The following is a 21,335-nucleotide window of genomic DNA, read 5'->3' on the forward strand; positions in this document are numbered from 1 at the left end:
ATCCAAAGCATCATGACCAGGAGCCAGCCAAACACATGCCTTCCTCTCTCCACCAACCTGAGTAGGATTTTGATTTGGCCACATCACCATCACAGAGTTTTTTCCCCAGCCTGTTTGATTGGGTGCTTGTTGGCCTTGACAGCCACATTGAAGTCTTTTATCTTCCTCATGTCTGACTTGATGGTCAGGGGGAATTTGAGGATGGCATAGCTTGTTTTTCTTGAGCATGCATGCACCTGCCAGGACAATTGGTCTGCCTCTGAAGCCTCAAGGCTTGGATCACTGGAAGGTAGGTGACTTATGGCTGTATCCTTTTTTGTGGCTCTGGATACCTTTCAGCCCTGCCTTCTTGGTTCTCAATGCCTTTGCTTTGCTTTTGGCCCCAGGTGTGATAGGAACTTCCTTCTTCACTTTAGGTGCCATCTTGGTGAAAAGCTATTTCACTATACAACACTGGCTTGCCTGGAACTCTGTATGTAGACCTGCCTGGTTCCAAATTTGCAGAGACCTACCTGCTTCTGCCTCCTGGTGGATTTATAATCTGATATTTGTATTCTGTTTATTATTATATTATTATTTAATGTGTGTGTGTGTGTGTGTGTGTGTGTGTGTGTGTGTGTGTGTGTGTGTGTGTGATGTGCATGTGGGTGCCCACAGAAACTAGAAGAGGGTGTCAGATCCTGTGGAGCTGGAGTTAGAGGCAATTGAAAGCTATTTAACATGAATGTTGAAATTCAAATGCAGGACCTCTGGAAGCACAGCTCTTAACCATTGAGCATTTTTCCTGTCCACTCCTATTTTTTCTCTGCATGTAAACAATCTGAGGAGAATTTTACCTGAAGGACTTCAGCTACATCTGGATCTGATTTGGAGGCTGAGATTTGAGACTTTAAGTAGATTCTGGGGTGGATGAGGTTTTAGGCCATGTGAGGAGGAAATGAATGCATCTGGAACATGAGAGGGACATGAAGTCAAGGGGTAGATGGTGGTGGAAAGGCTTACACCACACCCCATGATTCCCACCTCCTGAAATTCATGCTCTAGTGTAATCTTCCTCCACTGGAGTATGGCTGAATCCTGTGACTCCATTATAACCCAAAGAATACAGCGGGGTGACAGCATGTTTATTCTGTGATTAGGTTATATAATCTTGTGAGGCATTTCAGTTAGGAGACTTTCTTCTTAGCAGGTCATGGTAAAGTGGGTGGTCATGTGCCCCCCCCATAACAATAAGCATGGTAGTTAATTTTGTCAACTATTCTCTGGTAGCTAGACATTTGGTCCAGTATTACTCTGGATGTTTTAGTGTTTTAGATGAGATTGACATGTAAATTGAGAAGAGTGTGCATGTATATTATGGGTAGGCTGCATCTGATCAGTTGAAGGCCTCTCTAGAACAAAAGACTGGTCTTCCCTGAGCAATGTAAATTCTTCCAGAAAATGACCTTTGAACATATACTGCAATATCAGCTCTTTCTTGAGTCTCGGCGTATCAACCGGCCTTGCAGATTTTCATCTTGCCAAGTTTGCAGTCACATGAACCAGTTTTTTACAATCAAACTCTCAGTTCACAGGTTCCTATGACAAACGATTAGCTATGTGTCCCCGGAGAATATTACACAGTAAAGAACAGAGAGGTGCCACTGCTGAGTAGCAGCTGAGCCCCATACCCTAGCAGCCCCCAAGAAATGTAATGCAATTGACAGTTGTGGGGCCATTCTTGGAAGTGTTTACCTACCCACTTGAGCCTCAAATGAGTGTCTGACCTTGGCCAACACTTTGATTTCAGCCTTTTAGAGAGCCCACCTAAGCCACTATAAATGCATGTGCTTTTAAACTTCTATATTTGTGACAGTAGTGTTGAGGTGTTCTGGAAATTGAACCCAGGATATTAGCATACTAGGTCAATACTCTGACAACAGCTGTGTAAGCTGTACTTGTGACAGTAGTAATACACAGTGGATGACTAATACAAGAGGGTACTGGGGACTTTTGACTATGTGCACGTGGTTGGTCCTCCTCCAAAAGGACTCTTCTAGGTAATTTAGCCCTGCGTAATGCCTCCTTAGCAGAAACAGGCCATGGGCACATGGAAGCGTTGCATTATTATAATAAGATGCTCATCAGGCCTGGTGATGCAGGCATGGAATCTTGGCTGTTTGGGTGGTTGAGGCAAGAAGATTGCAGGTCCAAAGCCATCTCTGAGCTACAGACTGAGTTCAAGGACAGTTGTGAAAACTTGGTGAGACACTGTCTCAAAGAAGTGAAAACAAACTGTGGCAAAGATCCAGCCACGTGAGGAAAGTACCTTTGAGAAACATGAAATGGTGTAAAGATTCCTTGGCCATTGAGCTGATGTATTGAACTAACATGTGTGAAGAACTGACTAAAAGAAGAGTGCGCTGGTAACAGCTGACAGGGGCTGAGTGGGAAGACTAGTTGTGTTCATTTGCTTGAACTACCCTGACCAAGTACCACAAACTGTGGGCTTACAGAACAGAACTGTGTAGTTCTAAAAGGTCCATATGTGACTAAGAAGACCAAAGGACTGGTTCCTTTTGAGGGACATGAAGAACCATTTTGTCACAAACCTTGGCTCAAGCTTCTTCTGGCCTGATAACATGGATCTTTGTCTTTATTTTCATGTGAATGTGGTGTGTGTGTGTGTGTTCAAAGTCCACTTCTTTCACTTGGGAGTCCTCCTTCCACAGTCTGAGCCAACTACCTTAATCATATCTGCCAACAATCACATTTCCAAATTAGGCTGTTTTTTTTTTTTTTTCTTTTCTTTTTGAAGCACCAAGAGTTAGGAATTGAATGTGAAGTTTTGGAGGACACAATTTAATGCCTGAAGCAAGGCTAGTATGCCATGTCTGATAAAGGTCAGAGAAGGCCTCAGAGACCAGGGAAATGGGTTAGATGTTCTCTGAATGTAATGAGAAATCATCAGAGGGCTTCAAATCAGACAAGGGACATGATTTGATTTGTTTTAAAAGGGTCATGCTGGCTGATGGGTGAGACTATGAGAGGAAACAGTACCATATGCCTCATGACTCATATAGCTGACCTGCTAGAAATGGGAATTCTCGTCATAACAACCATTTACTGGACCTGAGGGCTCGAGTTTCATTGTTCATCATTAGTTCACAGGAAAAACAAATTTATCTGTCAAATGATAAGATGAACACATCCTCATGACCAAATATAATATATTGTTGTTCTTGGATGTCTACTTTGAAAATATGAAAGCAATATAAGCTCTCGGTAAAGAACTTCAAATGACACCAAGGGAAATAAACATACCTGCTCCATCTATCTGTTTTCACTCATTGGAGGTACCCTATCCATCTTCATACATATTTATTAGATTAGTATCCACAGTAATATGCTAACACTGTGCAAACTGTCCAATGTCATCAAGACAGACTCTTGCTTTCTTCTTCCTGTGGTATGGAAACACTTAGGATGAACAAGAGGACTGAACTGCAAGATTAGTAGAAGAAATACCACTGTGGGCTGGAGTGTAGTTTGCCAAGTGGGTACATCTATCCCAGCAGGAAAAAAAAAAAAGGTTGTTAGACTTGAGATCAAAAATACCATTCTAATTTCTGTTATTTTCTGCCTCTGAGGTGTTGAGGAAAATCACAATCAGGGCACTCTCATTTCCTCATATTTTTATAATTCAAGAGTATATATATATATATATAGAGAGAGGTGCTGCTGAATGACAGTCAAGTAGCTGGAGTACAGCTTTAATAGGCTGGGGGATATCTGGGGTGAATCTTGAAGGGCTTTGCAAGCTTTGGCTGTGGTCCAGTGGGAGATGAAATAGGAGGCGATAACATTAATGCATCTCTTTAAGTAACAATATGAGGCATACTGTTTGGGTGCCACAGATGCTCTAGTTTAGTGGCATATTCAAAGTCCCAGAACCTGAAATCATCAGGAAACACACTTATGCTAAAGGGACAACTAGCAAGCAGCTAGGAGAAATTTTCAAGCCCACACAGTTTGGGGGAAGTAGAATTTTTCTTCACTATAAATAATTTATTGATTTATGTCATTTGAAGTTGTGTGAGATTTAGGTTGTCACCAGGGTAAGGGTCTAATTTTTTTTCTTTCATTTCATTCTACAGTCCCTACTATATAGTATATGGCTCTAAGTGGGTACTTAATAAATGTTGGTTGAGTGAACCAATTATTCCCCGTACTTTATCATTTTTTAGGGTAAAAGTTTTTAATGGTAATTTTTTCAGGACTTTTTCCCCAGATTGGTGAAACTATTTGGGAAGGAGTAGGAGGTGTGGCCTTGTTGCAGGAGGTCTGTCACACTGGGGATGATCTTTGATGTTTCAAAAGCCCACACCATTTCATTAGGTCTCTCTGCTTGTGCTTGTGCAGTCAAGGTATAAGGTTTTTTGTTGTTGTTGTTGTTGTTATTGCTTCAGTGTTATGCATGAATGCATGTTGCCTTGCCTGCCTGTTCCCCATCATGATGGTTATGGAACCACCTTCAGAAATTATAAGACCTAATAAACTCCTTCTATAAGTTGCCTTGGTCATGGTATCTTTTCACAGCAACAGAAAAGTAACTAAGACAGCCCTGAACACACATGATGCTTGGATATCATTATTTTTTTTATTATACCCTAGAACATACAACATACATGCTGCTCAGATATTGAATGTCTTTAGAAGAACATGTGCTGAAGGCACATGTTTCTCATTATTGGGAGGCATAGGACTGTTACAACTGCCTAGTTTGGAAGTCTTTAGGTTACCGAGAGTGTACTCTTGAAGGGAACTGTGGACCCAAATGCCAGTCTGAGAGTCAGGAGAGAAAGAGACCTGGGAAATAGTGAATATGCTTCTGTTTGCCTGAAATAGTTTTGGTCTGTACCTCTTGTCCATTGACAGTTACGAAGGACCTCCCATTATCAAAGGTGCTGGAGAGATGGCTTAGTGGTTAAGAACATGTACTGCTCTGACAGAAGACTGCAGTTTAGTTTCCAGTAACCATGTCAGGCAGCTCACAACTACATCTAACTCCAGACTCAGGGGACGCAGCACAATCTTCTAGCCTGTATACACCTTTGCTTAACACTTGTACACAACACATATGCACACACAAATGCATGTGCACACACATGCACAGAAACACTTCAAAACTAAAACTCCATCTTTTAATTGTCTGGGCCATAACAGAAGTGATACAGGCAACCTGATGAGACAGAATCTTGCTATATTGCTAGCTCAGGCTAAGCTTAATCTCAAGATCCTCTGCTAGAATTACAGGCATGTGACACACCATTCCTGACTCTTCAGTCTTTTCATAAGAAAAGCATCTATTTTATTATGTACATTAAATGAGATGTCTAGTAAAGTAAGAATTATGTTCAAACACAGTATTCCCATAACTCAGCTATTGATTATGAATTACTGCTTCTTGACCTACCTGTCTTCTCGTTACCTCTGAACAAACCTTAGGCACATCAGTACTTTCATGATTGCACTGACATCTGGTGGCCATTCTCATGTTTTTCTCTGGGCACACCTGTGCCAAACAATCTATCAGCAGTTTGTGCTTCATACTTCATCTGTTATTATCTGAGTCCCACAGTAACAGCCCTACAGGCTCATCACTTTCTTTTCTTGAGAGGTAATCATATTAGATGCAGGGATGTTTGATAAACATCAGGAACCAAACTGCTGGTTGGGTGTGGTCGTGTATACCTAAGGAGAGGATCAGTTCAATATTACACTTGCCAAATTGGCAAGTTTGAAGCCAGCCTGGGCTATGTGGAAGCCTGTCTCATAAAACACACACACACACACACACACACACACACACACACACACACACACACTCTCACACAAAACAGTGAGAATTCAAGTTCTTAAAAATATTGTGTGTATATAAAGGGGTATTCTCTCAGCCTAGATATATGGGGGAGGGCCTAGGCCCTGCCCAAAATAATGTGACAGACTTTGAAGATCCCCCATGGAAGGCCTCATCTTCCCTGGGGAGCAGAAAGGGGATGGGATGGGGTTTGAGGGGAGACAGGAGAGGATGGGAGGGCGAGTGAACTGGGATTGACATGTAAAACAAGCTTGTTTCAAATTTAAACTAAGAAATATCATTAAAAATTGTGTGTGTGTGTGTGTGCACGCGCACGCACATGTTCACACACTCACATATCACAGCACCACATGTGTGTAGGTCAAGACAACCTGTCAGAATCAGTCCATTCCACTATGTGAGTCCTAAGGGATTGAACCCAGGTCTTCAAGCTTGGTGACAGATGCCTTTATTAACCGAGCCATTTCACCAGCCCAGGATTTCAGGCTTATAAGGCTTATTTTGATCCTTCCTGAAAAGATCCAAGTAAAGACAAGGGTAATAAATAATGTTCTTGGTAGCAGCAAAATGTCAACACCAGTATAGATATGTTCAAATATCAAAATAGGGAATGCTTTTGATAAATATTTTTTAATATTTTACTTGTATGTGGATGTATCCCATTAGCGCAGTGTGGTGGTTTGAAGAATGGCCCCATAGGCTCATATATTTGAATATTTGGTCACCAGGGATTAGAACTATTTGAAAGGATTAGGGAGGAGGTGTGGTCTTGTTGGAGGAAGTGTGTCACTTGGGCTCTAAGATTTCAGAAGCCCAAGCCAGGCCCTCTCTTCTTTCTACTGCCTGTAGGTCTGGATGTAGAACTCTCAACTACCTCTCCATAACCATGTCTGCCTCTGTGCCTGTGTGCCTGTGTGCCGCCTTGTTCCCACCATGATGGTAATGGACTAAACCCCTGAAAATATAATCGAGATCCTATCAAATGCTTTCTTTTATAAGAGTTGCTATGGCCAGGGTGGCTCTTCAGAACAACAGAACAGTGACTAAGACAGTGCATGTACCTGCAGTGGCCAGAGAGCATCAGGATCCCCTGAAACTGGAGTGGCAGGAGGTTGTGAGCCACTGACACTGGTGGTGTGAATCAAGTTTATATCTTTTGCAAGAGCAATGAGTGTTCCTAACTACTGAGAATCTCTTAGAATGAAAATGGGATCCAATGCAAACTGCCTCATAGGTACTGTCTGGCTGAAAGAGGGAAGGAGCAAGCAGGAGTCAGATGCAGGATAAAGGGGAGAAGAAAAACTTCAAAGTATGGCCTTCCTTTATTTTTTAGGTTGCATATCTAACCACTTTGCCATGCCCTGTCTGCCTTTAATTTACATGGCCACTCTGGAAGGGTTCTCACCAAACGCACTTTATTGTCAACATACCACAAACAGGCTCCTGAGAATACTATTTTTAAACTTGTGTGTGTGCTGATGCCCAAGGAGACCAGGGGCACTGGCTCTCCCTGAAGCTGGAGTTACAGGTGGTTGTGTGTTGCCTGATGTGAGTGCTGGGAGCAGAATCAGAGTCAAGTCAGGGTCCTTTGTAACAGCAGCCCATACTCTTAAATACTGAGCAATCTTTCCAACCCTGGAGGACCATTTTAATCACCCATCCTACTCCTCAACTGTGGGCCATAAGTCTGCTGAGGTTTACCATCCTACATGATTAAGAACTCCCAGAGAGAAACGCAGCTTCAAGCTCATTCTCATGTCGTCAGGAAAGTAGTACTAACACACAAGACAGGAGCATGTAAGCAGCCAGAATAAATGGGGTATCCGAGTATTTGCAGTGCCACACAAATATCAGGTGCTCCCCATTTGTCTCCTTACAGTAAAATTCAGGGGCTGGAGATGGTTCATCAGTTAAGAGCACTGACTGCTTTTCTAGAGGACTTAGGTTCAATTCCTAGCATCCACACAGCAGCTCACATCTGTCTGTAACTCCAACATTTGACATCCTCACACAGACATACATATAGGTAAAACAATGTACATAAAGTAAAAATAAACCAATTACATTGAAAAAAATCAGTACTGATGCTGGAGCTCAATAGTAGAAATTTTGCTAAGAGTATGCAAGGTCTTAGATTCCATCCCCAGAACTGGGGAGGTAAGGAAGCACTAAGTCTATAAAGTATAATTAGTATTTCACAAACATCTTAAAAGAAGCGAGCCTGGTAGTAGTGGTTTTAACCTGCTTTAAAATGTTTATCTCATGATGAATCTTTTGCCTACATGTATGCATGTGCACTGTGTATACACTTAGTGTCTGTTGAGGCCAGAAGAGATCATCAGGTGCCCTGGAACTGGAGTTACAGACCATGTTGGTGTTGGGAAAATTGAACCTGGGTCTGGTACAAGAGCAACAAGTGCTCTAAACCACTGAGCCGTCTCTCCAACACCACAGCTGCTTTTTAAATCATTCCATAAGCCCCACACCTTGTCCTCGTGCTTTCTTTTATGATTAAAAAAACAACACTCGAAAGTTCAGGATATTCAAAAACATACTAGAATCAAGTTGAATAAGGCTGTGCTTTATTACATGCATAATTACAAATCTGTGCTAAGTGAAAATGTATAAAGCAATGGCAACCTAGGTTTAAGCCACACAGAGAAAGGGCTGGACAATCCCATTAACCTTTCTGCTAATGTCCATTCCGTTGCCTTGAACATGATTGTTTCCATTTCTTACAATTTGCATAGCACTTGTCAAAGTGCTTTCCATTCATTGTCTCAGTTTATCCTCACAACAACCCTGTGAGGTAGGTAGGGCAATTTACACTATCCCCATTTTGCAGATGGGAACACTGAGGCACAGAGCGGTTAAGATCTTGAGGCTAGTTAGTAGAAGCATAGGGAATACAAACCAGGTCACCTAACTCCCCAATCCATGTTTTCCTTTTTTACACCATATCACTATACATGACCAGGGAGCAGAACAAAGTGAGCACTAAGCCACAGCTTTGGATCGGGCTGCATCTATAAGCAGGTGAAGCTAAAGCTACAAAAGCATGACTGAAGGGTTGGCAACATTCTGGTAAATGACTGATCTGAACAGCTCAGCACCAAGCTTCCTGTAGAAACTCGGGCTTTATTAGCTTTGGTTGAAGCTCCATTCTGGATGCCAAGCTACTACAGATATCTATGCATTAGCTTCAGCTGAACTTTGACCAACTCTTAGGAATTAAAATGTCCAGTCAGACAGATTTTCTTTGGCTACTGTGACTAAAGCCAGCCCTACAAATGAGCTTCCTATAGAGAACATCCTATAGTGCCCATGGGCTAGATCCTGGCCCTTCTGGTCCTCCTGGCTTCAATGGCTCACCCAATAGCTGGTATATTTCCCATGGCCAGAAATGAATTGGCAGAGGTATAAACAGGAGGCTGGCCTTGGTCAAATAAAGAAGAGTCATCATCATGACATTATAGTCACCCTTTGGTGACATGACCAAGATGCTATCAGGCCCAATTCCTTTCTGGCCTGTACCTGGATAGCAGCATAGCTTCAAAAGACAATTTTTAGAGAATAAAATATTAAACATATAATTTTATCTTGAATGGAATACAATTTAATCATCACACAGTCCCAAAGGACCAAATATATAGTAAAAAAAAAAAAGTAAATATATAAAAAGCTGAGTACTAAAAAGGCAGGACAATGGAGAAGAAAGTAAAGTAAAAGGAAGAAAGAGAATGGAGGGGAAAGAATCATATTCTGAGGTACCCTCTACTCAACAGCAAAGCTGAACATTCCCACGTTGATTAAAAAAAAAAAAACCAACCCATCACAGGTCCTGCCTTCTTCCCCATTTCACTAAATTACATTTTTCTCATTAAATCCTAAACTACCCCAAATTCCAGCACATTTGGACTAATATATAATACAGCTAAAGCCCTCAACACTCCCAGTAAGTATTGCTGGCTTTGGCCCCCTACTGTAGAGTGAGCAAACTGTCAATGACCCCATGAACTGAGGAGTTTCCATTCTCCATTCTCAGGGTCAACTTCTCTCTACCCACAAAAGTCCATACTCAAACAACATGCTCACAAAAATGGGGAGATTTGAATTTAGGATAAGAATGGTAGAATGAGCAAAAGAAACGAGGCAGAGACAGATTGTGTTTTTGCCTTATATGTACCATCAGTTTCTCCTCAGAAGGCCAAACGTTAGTCAGGGTATCCATTTGACAAGTGTGCCCACGCAGGCCAAAGACCCTTTGGTAGCAACTTAAGAGGTAGGAATTTTTTACTGTAAAGTTGGGTTGGACAGCCTGATAGGACACATGCAGAGAGAGAGAGAGAGAGAGAGAGAGAGGGGGGGGGAAAGGAAGAAGGAAGGGCGGGAGAAAAAAAAGGAAGGAAGGGAGGAAGGAAAGGAGGAAGGAAGGAAGAAAACCACATCATATCCTTCTTGGAGGATTTGGCAAAACCGTATTAACATCACTGGAAAACTCATTTTGTTCCCTTCATTTCTTCATAACTTTGCCCAGACACAGATGCTTAGGAATGAGAATGTGGCCAGCATATGCATGGGGAGTAGCTTAAAGTTGCTAATACATTTTTCCATGAACCTCTCTCTTTGGAACAAATGGCTGAAACTGAAGCAAAGGCCAGCAATTTCCAGCTGTGCTGTGCCCACTCATCTCCAAATTTACACAGCTTCTGAGCTGCAATGTGAGAAAACAACGTAGTTTCAATATAGAATAAAAACATAGCAGGAAGGCTTGAAACAAAATGGTAGAAGGTTTATCATCTGGACACTCAGATAGTACGTTCCTCCTTAAGTACATGTCATATGCTGACCCTGTCCACAAAACCAGACTGTCCTCAAGCCAAATGGTACTTTGAGGCTCTAGTTTGGGAATCCTAGACTTGAGGATGACTTGCCTTTTTCTCCCTTTGGAGCACATAATTAAGTTTTTCTGCCCACCTTATTTATGCCAAGAAGCACAGACTAGGACACGGGATGGCTTTCTTCATGCTACCTAGCAGCATACACATTTCATTTTCAATGCCTGACCCTCCCCCTAAAGGGAACCCAGAAAACCCCAGAGGCAGTTGCAAAGATGAATGTTTTAGAACAGTGAAGACGAGCCCACATATTCAGAGACTGATCTTTTTAAAAAGGCCCCTGCTTTTCCTGTAAAGAGTTTATATTGAGACTCTAGTGCCAAAACAATTGGCCTGCTTTGCAGTTAAACCAGCAAATTAATTGTTTGCTCTGCCAGCTGGCCAATTCAAAGTCTCATCAATTCCAACTAATCCACCAGAAATGCTCTGTCCTAAGGACTACATCAGCTCTACTCTGCAGCTGGGCTGCGCCAGAACACTGGGGCCAGAGAAAGCAGGGTGCTGCAATGCAATGTGGTTATTTCTAACCAGACATAAGTAGACATGATCTTTAACAGCTATTATTACCCATTGCCAGTCCCCGTTTGCTATCTCTAATTGAGCTCACTATGCACTCTCTCTAAACTACATTAAGTTCTTCCCACTGAAGGTGTGAAGACATAAAATTTAGCAGTTAGACTTCTACCGATCCAACAACTCCCTTCATGGCTACATTTCCTCCAGATAGATTTCCTTGGAAAATTCACACTCTTGAGGCATTTATTGGTGTTCTTTTGTAAACGCTTTCCTTTTATCAGGCTATTTCCTTTTCCAGTACCAAAATAAACTTGTCTCAATTCATTTTAAAATCTTATATTGTCCAGTATTTTACCATTGAGGTATGTAGTCATTTGAGGCTATGACAGACTTCCCTATATTGGCTTTGTTTTTTCCTTTTCATTTTGTTTTGTTTTGAGGATTACCTAACTGATGAAATGGAATGGCAATGACAGGAAGAACTTCCCTTTACCTCAAGACAAGAACCACTATGTGTCCAGGTGCTAGGCTAGCAACCTTGTAGAGTACTCCAGTAAGAACCAGCCAACCATCGAGGGATTGGACATACAATGGACACGATACCCTACAGCTATTTCTGGCATACAAGCTACAAGGATTCCTGAGAGAATGAGGTTAATGAATGGTATTTCTAAGAAGTGAGGTATCAAAAGGGATATTGTCAATTATCTGGAGAGCCCATCGGTGCTTAGCATCTAGACAGTATCCATTCGCACAGTGTTATCTGATTTCTTAGATTTATTCTCTGAAGTAGCACCTTAACACTGGCTCATCTGTGTACAATGAAGAAAAAAAAACCTAGAAGGCAAATGAGACAACCCATGTCACTCCTGCTCTATGAGACATGATCAAACATTTCCTTGCCATCAAATATCAGCCATGGTAACATTTCCTGTTTGGCACACTTTGTTGAGGAAGGATCACCAATGAAATAGGTACCGACTGAACCTGAAATCCATAGACAAGAACTCTGATCTCCACATAATACACTATGTGCTCAGGCAGAGTCTCATCTCACACAAAGAATGCAGTAGCATAGAAAGAACAAGACATAAAATCACGGAGCCATGATTATGGTACCATGTACCCCTAAGCATTCTTTTTCATTAAAATGCCAGAGCAATAGCTTTAAAAGGAGAAACTCTGGTGGCTACCTTGACATAGTAAAGATTAAAAAACAAAATATGCCTTGGCTACTCAACCCTAGATAATAAAGGAATTTTTGATTTTGGAACAATAAGAACTGGGGGTAAAAAAAAAAGTCCTTGACTCAGGGATCAACAACTTTTAAAATGAGGTACACTGAGTTGCTTGGGAGGGAATGTGTCAAGTGCCACTGATTTTGAGCTAGGACAGTCGGAAGTATCAGGGACAGATTTGTAAGATGGACAAGGCCAAACTCTTACCCAACAATTTTGACCTCACTGCCATGGGAAGCTGAGACAGAAATGGAGGCATGGCAGCAGAAATGGGGCCACATGGCAAACAAGAAAGTATCACCTCTAGTCTAAGTGCTGTGAGACTGCTGAGCCTTGGCTTACAATTTGACTAGCCCAAGTAGGTATTTTTGTCATTATTAGGAATGATTAAGCATACTGCTTCATCCTAAAGAGGACTCAGTGCTGAAAAGAAAAGAAAACAGAATGGAGGGAGAGTGATTGCACATGGATAAAATGATAGAAAATGAAAGAGTGGTTGGAATGCTGGTGGTGGCTCTTGAATTCCACCAGGTGTTTCTATAATGTAATTTTCTTTTAAATTGCCACACTTGTGGTAGGAAATTGAGACAGGCACCTCTTTAACTGGGTACAAGCACCTTTGGTGTCATCAGGCCTCATCCATCCACTTAGGTTTTAGGATGGCTCTGCATTTTAGTCAGATCTGGTACCTCAAGGTAGCTGCAGTTGCCTATCCCATTCCAGTTCTTTCAATACATAGAGAAGTATTGATCTCTAGCCTACTTCTTGCTCACAGGTACAATGGCCTGTTCTGCATACCCCACACTGGGAGGAGCACAGGTGTCCAGTTATTTTAGTACTGGTGGTCTTTTCAAAGGAATGCATCAGGATGCTGATGCAGCTCTCACTCTTCCCTGCTTTATCAGTATTCAGCCTAGACTCGCTTCCATACACTGTTCTTACTTATTCCAGAAGCCTAAAGCACCATCATCCATGGAGGTGGCATCTGGGTAAGAGATTTGGTTAGGACTTCACAAAAATCCTTATCACCAACTTTGCTCAGAACTTTATCTTCAGTTCAAGAAAACCGGGAGAAATAATTCCTAGATACTAATAAATTCCTAACAAAGTCCTTGTCTACTAGCTAGCATTGCCATTTGGAAAATTAGCCTTTCTGCAGCCAAGGAGAAAGCTCTGTAACTTTGTGCACTTCAAAAGACCAGGACGAGCAGGCTTTAAAGGTCATCCCCTCTACTTCATTTGGAGGAGATAACCAGAGCAGCACTGTCTTCTCATGAAAAGGTAAACGTAACAAACTAATAACGCTAAATACTGTAACAGGAATAAGAATTTAACTGAATATTCACAGTCTAAAAAATGCCATTGCTATTTCCTTCTGGCTTTCCTTTCTGTAGCTTGAAAGGCAAAGCCCCTTAGTTCACACTTCATCTTCTACCAAGGACAGTTAGAGTCTCCCCCAACACATGACTATTTCATGAGTTTCCTGCAAACTATATTTCAGTTGGACTTTTCTTGCATAGTTTTCAGTGATTGCATATTGGCTAACAATTACTTTTAAATTAAAAAAATAATTTTAAAGAACAAACATAATTAAACCATAGCAATCTCGTTTACTCTTTCGTGAACCCTTCCTAATGCAGTATCACATAAGCCTATCTGTATTTTCTCCTAGAGAGATTCATTTCCAGAAATTATGTAGTGCAACTGGTTAACTTGTAGGAAACAGACAACACACTAATATGACTTCACCATTCAAATATGGGAAATGTGTTTTGGGTACCCAGTTAATAAAATATATCCATGGTCCGCAATGTCCTTGTTTTATATCCAAAACAACACCATGATTCTAGTTGAAGAGGATGGAATCAGGATCTTGGTTTGCCATCTGTGCTATGTGCTTTAACACATCCTTTTTGGTAATGATTCCAAGTAAGCGCCTAAAAGACAAACACATAAAACAAAACCAAAATAAATATACAGTGAAAATACTATTCTTAACTAAAAGTGATGTTTGTCCTCCTTAATCTTTCTCAACTTTGTTTTCAACATAATCTGTACTTGGAGAATGATGTGCTAACAGTAAGAGATATATATCATTCTCAGACAAATAGAGCAATGCATACATCCCTAAATACACAGACACTTCTACATCTAGGTTTCAGGTCCCACATTTCCTTCTGATTTAAATTTTACCCTCCAAACCTATACATCTTATCTACTTACTGCAGCCCTGTTCAAATGCTCCACCAGCCCCAAATACCCTTGGTCCTATGAACCAGCCGAGACTCGGCACTGCTCCCAGCAATGGCATGCTCTGTGCAGGCTCGTCCACAGTTCTTATTTGTTTTGCTTTTGCCCTATGATCTCTTGTGTATTCCTGACTTTCCTATAACCATGCATACTACTCAAGGACAGAGAAAATTTCTTTACTTTCATAGCTCCCAGAATCTCATGGAGATGAGTTAGGGTTTCAGTAAACACTACCTTCTAGAAAGTGTACTTACTGACTTAGCAGTTGAAAGTTATTGATCATGTCACTTCCAAATTTTAGAAGCAAGGAGTGTTTATAAAGTTGTAAGGTTAACATAAAGTGTTAAAAGCAAGAAAACCCTCCAGCCCTTTCCTTAACCTGCACTCTTTCCCAATAACAACAGCAGGATTTCTTTACTGCACAAGATGTACTCTAGGAAGAAAAGAGCCTTGGGCTTGAAGTTCAAAGACTTGTGATTTACAGCCTAGCCTACCATTTATTTATTTAACCAGGGGCCCTTGTGTAGATAACTTCACTGAAACATGGATATTTATTGTCTGTCCTCAAATAATAACAATGGGATTGTAAGTGTAAAATCGTCTTCCTTTCATTTGGAGACAGAGTCTCATGTAGACCAGGTTGGCCTTAATTCATTACATTGCTGAGGCTGGCCTTGAAGAACTGATTCTCCTGTTTCTACTATCCAACTGCTAGGATTACAGGTGTGTGCCACCACCCTGGTAGCAGTCTCCTGTAAGAATGGCTTTGGTTGCTCAAGGGCAACCATAGTCTAAAACAATAAGATATTTTAAAAGGAGGGAGAACTCTGCATTCACAAAATGTTTATGCCAGTATTATTATAATTGTTTTACTTAATATTTATTGATTTTACTGACTGCATCTGACTTATAAATTAAGCTTCCTCATAGGCATGTGAGTATACAGTACCAAACAGAGTATATATGACGGTCAATAGTAGCCAGAGTTTCAGGCTTCCCGTGGTGATTAGCAGGTTATGTCTGAAGGGTTGGAGGCACCACTGTACATCTCTGACACCATTAAAATTTCAGTGATGCCTGTACACAACAGCACAGTTCCTTTCTTGGTAAAGGAGTTACTGATAATGTGCAACTAACAGTTTTCATCTCCCAAACAAGACCCTTTAATCAATCTATCTTCTTCTTGGAGCTTTGAAAAGGCCTAAAAGTGTTCATTTAAGTTTGGGTTCTCCCTTTTATCTCTCCATTCAGTTTCTCCCACAATCCAAACTGCCTTTATTCAAGGGTGCTCACCCATTGTGTGTAACCAGGCACTGGCGCAGTCCCAGCTTGCGGAAGATATCCACTACGATCTCCATTGGCGTAAGGTCTGTCACAGTGAAGGGGCTGAGATCCAGGATGTTCCGAAGCTTCAGGGTAGGTGGAGTATATGGCGGCATTGGAGGTGAGTGCTCAGTGAAATAAATGATGGAAGTGCTCACAACCCCATCCTGCTTCTTCCGAGCATTTTCTATGTGAAGAGAAGGAAATGAGAAGTTGAAAGCTGAAGTACTAGCTCTACATTCTGTCCCTTAACTAGGCCCCTTCCCCTTGTCTCCCCAGCTTCATGCACACTCAGCAAGTTCCTTTATTCCTTTTCCGAAATCCTTACCAATTGAAATGATGAGATCTCTTCGAAGAACAAAGCCCACGAGTCTTTGTGACTCTCGGGAGACTACCACTGGAAAGCCACTATAAGTGGTTTCACTGATTATGGTCTCAACATCTTCCACAGTCATACTGTCCTGAGTAAGGACAGTCAGCAGGGGATCATTTCTCCGGGGCTTCATCACATCCATTGCCAGAGTCTTATGAGCGAATTCTTCTTTGGCTTCAAGAAAGGGGTATCCATTGAGACGAATATGGGCATCATAAATGCCCTCTCGCCCAAGAGCATCTGCTACCCACTTGCTTGTCATGGCTGCAGCCATCAGAGGCACAATATATTCCAGGCCACCAGTCAGTTCAAACATTATGACAACAAGAGAAACCGTCATCCGAGTTACCCCACCTACAAAGAAAAAAGACACAGGAAACAAAGCACAGGAGTCATTACAACTGCATACCTGCTGTGAGCCTCACTGGGAAAAGAACTAGAAATAATGCTAGATCAGAGTCTCACCAACAATTGTGCAGATTCCAGATTGCATTAAAGCATGGCTGTATGGTAGACATGGCTTAAATTTCTCAAAATAACAAAGTAGAAACACCCTTCTAGTGTTTACAAACTTGTTTTTTCTCTCCTAATTGTAAATGCAATACATGCTCATTACAGAAATGTACCTGCTTATAAGCAGAATAAAATTTTTGTTTTTTCCAATACAAAACTGTGCATTCTTACATATAAGAAGAGTAAAATTTTTATGTTTTTTTCTGATACAAAACATGTATTTTACATATGTGAGCTCATATAATGTTTAGTTCCCTAACATACTTTTCTCACATCATTTGTTTGAAATATTTGACATTATTCTCAACTTTAAATTATATTAACAAAAAAATTAAAGGGTTGGGTCAGCAAGATGGCTAGCTGTTGCCAGGTCTGATGCACAAAGTTTGACTGTTCAAAACCCAGGTGGAGAAAGGAGAGACATGACTCTGGTAAGTTGTCCTCTGTTGTTCACACACACACATTGTGGCATAGGCTTTCCCTCTCCCACCATAAAATAAATGTAAGAAAAAAAGGTTTAAATATCCCATTGAAAGATGCTAAAAGGTAACAGAGGCCTTGTGGTCCAGGCCTATAATTCTAGCTACTCAAGTGCTGGAAGTAAGAGCATTGATCAGACGAGTGGGAAGACATCAGTGAGATTTTGTTTTAAAACCAAAAGGGAAAAGATGGCTTACAATATAGCTCAGTAGTATTTATATACCACTAGAATACAGCTTAGAGTTTGCCTAGCAAGTAGCATACCTTGGGTTGGATCCCAAGCATCACACACTTGCACACATACAAAAATATGCTACACACAACAGCATCATGTTTACGGGCCATAGAATGTGATATATGAATGGAGCACAATTTACTTCACAAGTTCCTTCAGGTTCAAATTTAGGTTACTTTTCATTGGCAGGGGTGGAGGCTGGGCTGCTTTTTAGAGAAGGTATCACTACGTAGGTTAGGCAGGCCTGGAACTTGAGACCCTGCCAAGGGCTGATTACAAATATGTGCCACCACATCTGCCTAATTTTGGCTCTTAAAAATAATACTGTGATACACTTTCTTAGGCATGTAGCCATGTCCAGATTTCTGATGACTTTCCCTATGTGAGAGATTAGAATTATCTTTCTTACAATGTTTGAGAAATAGTAACCCCAAAAAGAAATGGATAATCATGAAGGAAAAAAAAAAAAAACTACTCTGCAGTCCATTGCATTTCTTATTACTCTTCATTTGTATATTACTGGCAGTGTAACTTTTTTGAAGCCAAATGCAAATACTACTCACCTAAACAGGCTGCAGCCCCAACCATAGCATAAAGGCCAGGCGTGATGCAATCAGCTCCCTGACTACACCAGCTATTGAAGATGCCCCAGTCATGGTGGTAATAAGCCAGTTGCTCCATTCCTACTCCTAAAAGACGACCTGCTATAGCACCAACAGCCATGCTGGGGATAAAGAGACCGGAAGGAATCTGCAAAGAGAAAGCAAGAGGTACTTAATGAGAGATGCTGCTGCTTTTGGCATATGGTAGTGCTAGAGGACTGACCCTCTGCGAAGCAAACAGGCCAGCGACAATTTAACTATGCACTATGCTACCAAGTGGCTGCAAAGATTTGTGTAACTCTACAGGGACTAGAGGTTCTCTGGGACGTGCAGGCAAGGATGACTTCGAAGAAGCTTACCCTGATTCGGGGGGTCCATCAGGCAAGAGCCTGAACTCTCCAGACCAACACAAAACTGGAGGCAGAAATTAGGCCTTTCCCAAAGAAAAAGGAAAATAGATGGAATTTCTTATTTATGCAGACATTTCCCCCAATTCTGAATTTTTATCAGTAACAATCTACCCTTTGTTGACTATTGTGTTTTATGCTGGATGGTCTATGTAAAGATTTTGATAGATTCTCTATAATAAACCCAGAAATTAAACATTGTTATTCCTAAATGATAGGTCCCAAGGTTCAGAGAGTTTAAGTCATTCACCTGAGGTCAAGAGTGAATATTAGTACTGGGATTTAAACAAAATTCTCATAATGACAGATATATATTGCATCCTAACCCATCACTCGAATAAAAAAAAATGATGGCATAGGAAGTTTCCATTTACCTAATAACAACACCACCAGAAGATTAAACACAATTTTTAAATGAGATAGTGGCTGTAGCTGCATGCTTAACTGAAAAAAAGGGGGGAACATTCAGCTACCTTCCTGTTTTGTTTCTTGACTTCTACGAGCTATTAATATCAAAGGAAGGAAATGACAGTACAGCTTATGGTTCCTCAATAGTGTGCAACTGACATTGGGATACACTCAAGTTGGTATTCTGTGGATCTACAGATCCCCTTTAGAAAACACAAGACAACAATGTTGAAATCAACCCTGGAAACTTTTCAGGGCCTCCATCCTATCCCTGGTTCAAATACCCTTCCATGGATAAGAGAGGGAACAATATGGTAGTAGGGTGCTGAAGAGGAAACAAAAAAGAAGAAAAACCTAGGATGGAGGAAACCAATTTATCCAATTTCCTGTTTTTGTTTCTTCTAAAACTTGGAGATTGTAACAGTTATTAAAGGTAAAGAATGACACCCTAAGATCTGCTTTTAAGTATGATACAATGATTGTACATATTTATTGAGTACAATGGGATACTTGGATATGTGTATACAATGTGTAATGATCAAATCAGGATAATTACCATATCTATCATTTGAACATTCGTTATGTCGTTGTCTTAGGAACATTCAAAACCTTTTACAACATAGAATAAATTATTGGTATTGTCACTTTACTTTGCACGAGACTTACTCCTCAGATAATTCTACTCTGCGAGTGTATGAAATCAACTGTAGCTCTTTTGTGTAAGAATTTGCTTGGATTATTTTTTACACTTATTGTGGTGTGTGTGTGTGTGTGTGTGTGTGTGTGTGTGTAAAATGTTTATGTAGAGGCCAGAAGACAACTTTCAGAAGTCGGTTCTTGCCTTTTACTATGTAGGGTCTAGGAAATGAACTCAGGCTTGGTGGCAAACACTGTTACCTACAGAGACATATCACTGGTCTGTGTTATCTGTTTTTGAGAGTTGAAATATTTTAGTCTCAACCGTGAAGTGGATCCTACTTATTACCAAGTCAACAGGGATACTAACTGTACAAACACCATTTAGCTATGTATTGGGTTGAACTCTATAAAGTTGCTAAACACTAAAATGTGTTTAAGATGGTAGAATATTGTTAACCTCATGGAGTTCAGGCTAAAGTAGTTGTTCTTTAATTAACTCTAACATGTATCCCATAAAATAGCAGTTTTCAGTCTTCCTAATGCTCTGACCCTTTAATACAGTTCCTTATGTTGTGATAACCCCCAACCATAAAGTTACTTTCATTGCTACTTCCTGTCATTTTGCTGTGGTTCTGGATTGTACTGTAAATACCTGATAAGTGACCCCCAAGGGCCTGAGAACCACTCTATAAAGACTATCAATACATTAGTCACATACTGTACTTGCATAGAAAATGCTCTAGAACAAATATCCCAATATCCTTTTTGTGGGGAAAATGTTTTTACATAGAAATAGAGAAAACGTTTCTTTTAAAAACTCCTTAGTGAGGTTTTCATTTGATCTAAATACAAGTATGATCAATTTGAGACAGAGTTATCATTGTCCACCAAGTCATGAAAACATCGAGGGGCAAAGAAGCATCTGGGGACATGTCACATGAACTATCAAGACTGTAGGATACTTTGGCTTTGCCCTCCAAAGCCCACATCCACACAGAACATTCACACAGAATTCACCAAAAGAATTCCTCACCTTCATGCCAAAGGTGAATATAGTAATGACTATTTTCAGTATGAGTGTCAGGGCCAGTTGCCACATAGCACTGTAGACTCCATTGCCAGCAGGTCTGTCCGGCAGCTCACCACCTTTGCTTGTGTTGAAATGGTTCTCATAATCACAGAGCTTGGAGGAGTCCAGGAGGCCACAGTCATTGAACAGCTCAGAAATGAGCTCACTTGTGCTCATCCGGGTGTATTCATTGGGGAAAGCCAAGATGGCAGTGATGGCTGTCACAATGAGTACCTCAACGACAGGATACTTGCCCAATTGTGTGGTTTTACGCTTCCGACACCAGGCAATGTTGGTGCGGATAAACAGAGCTCCCCAAAGGCCACCGAATATGCCTAGCACAATAAATGGCACGAGCTCAAAAAGATGCCATGGGGTGTGAAACTCCACATAAAATAGAACCAAGCGGCTGTTTCCAAATGGATTGATGGACCGCAGTGTGAATGCTGCCACCAGGGCAGCAAAGAATGAACGCCATAGTGTTTTGAGGGGGAAATAGTAGCTGACCTACAAGACAGAAGGTG

The 21,335-nt window shown here is 41.0% G+C and overlaps 1 protein-coding gene across 6 annotated transcripts in view; it reads right to left on the reverse strand.

Annotated features, from left to right (window-relative positions):
• Window positions 1-14,102: 14,102 nt before the first annotated feature.
• Window positions 14,103-21,335, reverse strand: part of Clcn5 (chloride voltage-gated channel 5) — a 156,064-nt gene continuing 148,831 nt past the window's right edge. For all 6 annotated transcript variants that reach the window (XM_051178518.1, XM_051178520.1, XM_051178522.1 and 3 more), the window contains 5 exons: window positions 20,776-21,318; window positions 18,250-18,436; window positions 16,414-16,812; window positions 16,056-16,272; window positions 14,103-14,449 (listed from right to left, as the gene is read on the reverse strand). In XM_051178518.1, the coding sequence (XP_051034475.1) occupies window positions 14,359-14,449; window positions 16,056-16,272; window positions 16,414-16,812; window positions 18,250-18,436; window positions 20,776-21,318 (1,437 nt within the window). In that variant the 3' untranslated portion in view covers window positions 14,103-14,358. The remainder of the gene's footprint in view (window positions 14,450-16,055; window positions 16,273-16,413; window positions 16,813-18,249; window positions 18,437-20,775; window positions 21,319-21,335) is intronic.

The sequence above is a fragment of the Phodopus roborovskii genome, unplaced genomic scaffold (genome assembly GCF_943737965.1).
Source record: "Phodopus roborovskii unplaced genomic scaffold, PHOROB, whole genome shotgun sequence".
Taxonomy (NCBI): domain Eukaryota; kingdom Metazoa; phylum Chordata; class Mammalia; order Rodentia; family Cricetidae; genus Phodopus; species Phodopus roborovskii.